The sequence below is a fragment of the Dipodomys ordii genome, unplaced genomic scaffold (genome assembly GCF_000151885.1).
Source record: "Dipodomys ordii isolate 6190 unplaced genomic scaffold, Dord_2.0 Scaffold3487, whole genome shotgun sequence".
In the NCBI taxonomy this organism is placed as follows: domain Eukaryota; kingdom Metazoa; phylum Chordata; class Mammalia; order Rodentia; family Heteromyidae; genus Dipodomys; species Dipodomys ordii.
This window is the reverse complement of record NW_012270702.1, coordinates 1-5244: the sequence shown is the minus strand read 5'-3', so window position 1 is coordinate 5244 and position 5244 is coordinate 1. Positions and strand designations below refer to the sequence as shown.

At 48.9% G+C, this 5244-nt stretch overlaps 1 protein-coding gene across 1 annotated transcript; it reads right to left on the bottom strand.

The window, feature by feature from the left end:
• Nucleotides 1-258: 258 nt before the first annotated feature.
• On the bottom strand, nt 259-4778 carry LOC106002125 (chymotrypsin-like elastase family member 3B; the record flags this gene model as incomplete). Its single annotated transcript, XM_013037050.1, has 3 exons — nt 259-411; nt 2594-2754; nt 4641-4778. Coding segments are annotated over 3 exons (452 nt in total), but the record flags the coding sequence as incomplete, so codon positions are not given.
• Between the last annotated feature and the right edge of the window lie 466 nt (nt 4779-5244).

The following is a 5244-nucleotide window of genomic DNA, read 5'->3' as shown; positions in this document are numbered from 1 at the left end:
GGGAGGAGGAGGGGGAGGAGGAGGAGGAAGAGGAGGAGGAGGAGGAGGAAAGACCTGTTCCAGAGGAGACACTGCTAGCCACATGCTAAATTCAGAAAGTACAGCAGGGCTTGAGAGCCCCACCCAAAGACCACTCTCTTTTCCCTGGGCCACAAAACATCTCTAAGCCCTCAGGAATGCTCCCAGGACTTCCCTCCTGGCCCTCCTCCCAATCTGTGCCCCTCCACCCCAGCCCTTCCAGCACCCTGCTCCCCTCACCTCCTCAATCCACTTGTTGAAGGCTGAGACCCGAGTGAACACCGTGGGCTTCTTCTTGGTGTTGCAGCCAAAGGCAGACACAAAACTGGTCACTCCATGGACCTCCCAGGCGCCATCTTCAGCAGGGCAGTTAAGGGGTCCTCCAGAGTCACCCTGAAATGGTCAGACAGGAAAGGGGCTGAGCTGCGAATGAGGGATTGCTTCTAACTTCAAGGATTTCATTAAACTTACTCCTTATTTGAATCTCATCTATGATAAGGTAAACAGCCATCTGTCTTATGAGTTGGTATGGGTTAAATAAGATACTGGCCTGGTGCAGTCCCTTGCACCTGTAATCCCAGCTACTCAGGAAGTTGAGATTGGGAGAATGATGGTTTGTGGCCAGTTCAAGAGACCAGATTTCAGCAGAAAAGTCTGGCCACGGTGGCATGAGGCTGCGGCTGTCATCCCAATTCAGATGGAAAAGATAAATAGGAAGTCAGAATTCAGGCTGGCCCAGGCAAAGAGCGAGATCAAAACATTCAAAAATAACCAGAGCAAAAGAGGGTTGCAGGATGCATGGCTCAAGCAGTAGAGGCAAGCCCTGAGTTCAGACCCCAGTCCTACACACACACACACACACACACAAACACACACACACACACACACACACACACACACACTATTTTTATTTTTTATTTTTTTGTCAGTTGTGGGGCTTGAACTCTGGGCTTGGGCACTGTCCCAGCGCCACTTCTGGTTTTCTGGTGGTTTATTGGAGATAAGAGTAGTCTCACGGACTTTCCTGCTTGGGCTGGCTTCCAACCATGATCCTCAGATCTCAGGCTTCTGAGTACTAGGATTACAGGAGTGAGCCACCAATGCCCAGCCACACACACATTATTAATAAAATAAGATAAAGGATCTTGGGGGCTGGGAAGATGGCTCAGTGGTAGAGTGCTTGCCTGGCATGCATGAAGCCCTAGGTTTGATTCTTCAGCACCACATAAGCAGAAAAAGCCAGAAGTGGTGCTGTGGCCTTGAGCTGAAGAACTGAGGGACAGCGCCCAGGCCCAGAGTTCAGATCCCACAACAGACAAAAAAAAAAAAAAGATAAACTAGAGTGCTAGCTTTGAGCTGAAGAGCTGCAGGACAGCGCCCAGGCCCAGAGTTCAGATCCCACAACAGACAAAAAAAAAAAAAAAGATAAAGAATCTTGGCCAAAATCTAATAAGGTGGAGGCACTTGGAGAATGGTAGTTCCTTTTCTTAGTAGAACAGTTAATCTGATGTCATTCTTTATACTCATAATACAATGAAAGCATTTTTTCACAGGCTTTGGGATTGAATCTAGGTTCTTCTGGGCAGGCAGGTGCTCTACTCTAGCCACACTCCTTTCCTTTGCATTTGTAGTTTGCTTTTGAGATAAAGTCTTGGTAACTTTGATTAGGTTGGCTTTGCATTCAAGATCCTCTTGGCTCTGTCTCTACAGTAGCTGACATCACAGGCATGTGCCACTATGCCTGGGTGTAGGGGCTTGTACTCAAGGCCTGAGTGCTGACCCTGAACTTCTTTGTTTCAGGCTAGGACTCTATCGTTTAAACCACAGAACCATCTCTGACTTTTTTTTGGTAATTAACAGGAGATGAGAGTCTCATGAACTTTCTTGCCCAGTCTGGTTTCGAACCACAATCCTCACATCTCAGCCCCCTGAGTAGCTAGGATTACAGGCTTGAGCTACAGGCACTGGGCAGCAGAAGTACTCTTTTTTCTTTTTCCTTTTCTTTCTTTCTTTTTTTTTTTTTGTCAGTGGTGGGGCTTGAACTCTGGGCCTGGGCGCTGTCCCTCAGCTCTGCAGCTCAAGGCTAGTGCTCTACCACTTGAGCCACAGAGCCACTTCTGGTTTTCTGAGTGCTTTGTTGGAGATAAGAGTCTCACAGACTTTTCCTGCCTAGGCTGACTTTGAACTGTGATCCTCAGATCTCAGCCTCCTGAGTAGCTAGGATGACAGGCGTGAGCCAGGGCCCGGCTAACAGAAGTACCCTTAATGTTTATTTATAACTTCAGAAAGACAATTGCACCGCATTCCAGGTCACAGGGCCAGTGTCCCTGACTCTACCACTGGAGAAGCCTGAGGACCAGAGCAGGTGAGTGACATGTACAAGTCAACCAGTGTGGGAGCCAGCTGAGAGTGGGGGGCTCCCAATTCTACCTCTAGAGATGATGCCGACTTCCTCTTCATCCTGCCTGGCCTGGGGCTGAATGAGGTAAGCGGGCAAGATGCCTTCTCTGCCCCTCCACCTTGGACAGATGGCTGCACCCCTTGTACCCTGTGCGGCAGGTGAGAGTGGACTCACGTTGCAGCCAGAGCGAATGTCGCCGCCAGCACAGACCATCGTCTTCTTCACGCTTAAGCCCCACCAGTCCAACCTGGAGCAGTGAGCATAGTCCACCACGGGCAGCAGTGCCTGCTGAAGCTTGTCAGGGAGAGGCCCTTTGGCTGTGGAAACAGAGAACACTGAGTAGGGAGCTCAAGGCTAGGATCCCCTGCTTTTCTGGCCTGCTGTGGACTATATGATCTTCTCTCTCTCTCTTTCTTCATTTCTTTTTCTTTCTTTCTTTTTTCCTTCCTTCCTTCCTTCCGTCCTTCCATCCTTTCTTTCTTTCTTTTTTTTTTTTTTTTGCCAATCCTGGGGCTTGAACTTAGAGCCTGGGCACTGTCCCTGAGCTTCATTTGCTCAAGGCTAGCACTCTACCACTGGAGCCACAGCACCACTTCCAGCCTTTTCTGTTTATATGGTACTGAGGAATCAAACCCAGGGCTTCATGCATGCTAGGCAAGCACTCTGCCACTAAGTCACATTCCCAGCCCAACTTGCAGCTATCTTGCATGCCTTCTTTTTCTTTCTTTCTTTCTTTTTTTTTTTTTTGCTAGTCCTGGGGCTTACACTCAGGATCTGGGTGCTATCCCTGAGTTTTGTGGGTTTTTGTGCTCAAGGCTAGTGCTCCATTACTTGAGCCATAGTTCCATTTCCTAATTTTTTAGTAATTTAGTGAAGATTAAAAATCTCACAGATTGGGGCTGGGAAGGTGGCTCAGTGGTAGAGCGCTTGCCTTACATGCCTGAGGCCCTGGGTTCGATTCCTCAGCACCACATAAGCAAAAAGAAAAAAGCCGGAAGTGGCACTGTGGCTCAAGTGGTAGAGCGCTAGCCTTGAGCTGAAGAGCTGAGGGACAGTGCCCAGGCCCAGAGTTCAGGCCCCACAACCGGACCCCAAAAAAAAAAAAAAAGAACCCTCCATGACTCCCCCTTCTCAAATCCTCTACATTCTCTTGCACGTCAGATCTTTCCGGATTTCTCAGAGCTGCCTAAGCACAGCTCACCCCGGGTCCTCTGCCTCTCTTCTCGTCTCTACACGTGTTGATTTTTCCAAAGTTTCTAGGAGAACAAGTGTTGGCAAATTCGAATCTATGAGTCAGATCTGACTCGTGACCTATTTTGATATTTTATTTTTGGCCTGTGTTGGTACTGAGACTTGTTTGGCTTTTTTGCTCATGACAGTGCTCTACCATTTGAGCTCATACATACCCTCGCTTCTAGTTTTTGCTGATGAGTTGGAGATAAGAATCTCATGACTTTTTCTGTCAGGGCTGGCTTTGAATCATGATCCTCAGATCTCAGCCTCCTGAGTAGCTGGGATTATAAGCATAAGCCACCAGGGCCAGGCTTATTTTTGTTGTTGTTTTCTTGTTGCACTGGAGATAGGACCTGGGCCTTGCACACACTGGGCAAGCTCTTTACCACTAAGCCACTGAGCCTGATTTTTTTTTCCTTTGCTGATACTGAGTGTGATCTCAGGGCCTCATATTTGTTTAACTGGTATTGCACCATCATTTGAGACACACCTCCAGCTCTGCTTTTTGGTGGCTATTTTGGAGATGCAGTTTAGAGAACTTCCCTGCCCAGGGTAGTCTTGAATTGTGGTCATCTAGATCTCAGCCTCCTGAGTAACTAGCCTTCTTATAGATGGTAGCCACTGATTCTACTCTTGGGGTTTTTTGTTTGTTTCTTTGTTTTTTGGTTTTGGTTGTAGGGACTGAACTCTGGGGGCCTGGGCACTGTCCCTCAGCTCTTCAGCTCAAGGCTAGCACCCTACCACTTGAGCCACAGCACCATTTCCAGCTTTTTCTGCTTATGTGGTGCTGAGGAATCGAACCCAGGGCCTCATGCATGCAAGGCAAGCACTCTACCACTGAGCCACCTTCCAGCCCCCTGATTCTACTCTTAAATTGCAAACAGCTGAGCAAGGGTTATAGCTTGAGCTGGCAAAGTCCCCTGGCTTTAGGGGATAGAAGTGGATGTTAGAAAGGGAGTGATGGGGACTGGGTGGCATGTGTGCAGACCTGGGGACCTGGAGCCCAGGGACGGCCTGAGAGCAGCGGATATTCCTCTTACCTGCCAGGGCCAGCTGTAGGGGACAGCATCCTCACCATTGACCACGCGGCCAGAAGGGTTGTAGAAACATCGGCCACAGCCTGTGGCTGGAGGAGAGAATAGAGGTGTCATTCAGCCAGAGGGTCCCCAGAAGGGAAGAGGAGACCAGAGTTCCGTAAAGAGAAGAGGCTTTATCAGGCTCTGGTGCCTCACACCTGTAGTCCTAGCTACTCAGGAGGCTGAGATCTGAGGATTTTGTTCAAAGCCTGCCCGGGCAGGGAAGTCCGTGAGAATGAACCACCAGAAAACAGGAAGTAGCACTGTGGTTCAAAGTGGTAGAATACTAGCCTTGAGCAAAAGAACTCAAGGATAGCACCCAGGCCCTGAGTTCAAGCCCTATGACTGAAAAAATAAAAAAGAGAAGAGGCTTTGATATAAGACAGCCTGGACACAGCTGTTTTTTTTGTTTGTTTGTTTGTTTTTTGGGTCCAGTCGTGGGGCCTGAACTCTGGGCCTGGGCGCTGTCCCTCAACTCTTCAGCTCAAGGCTAGCACCCTACCACTTGAGCCACAG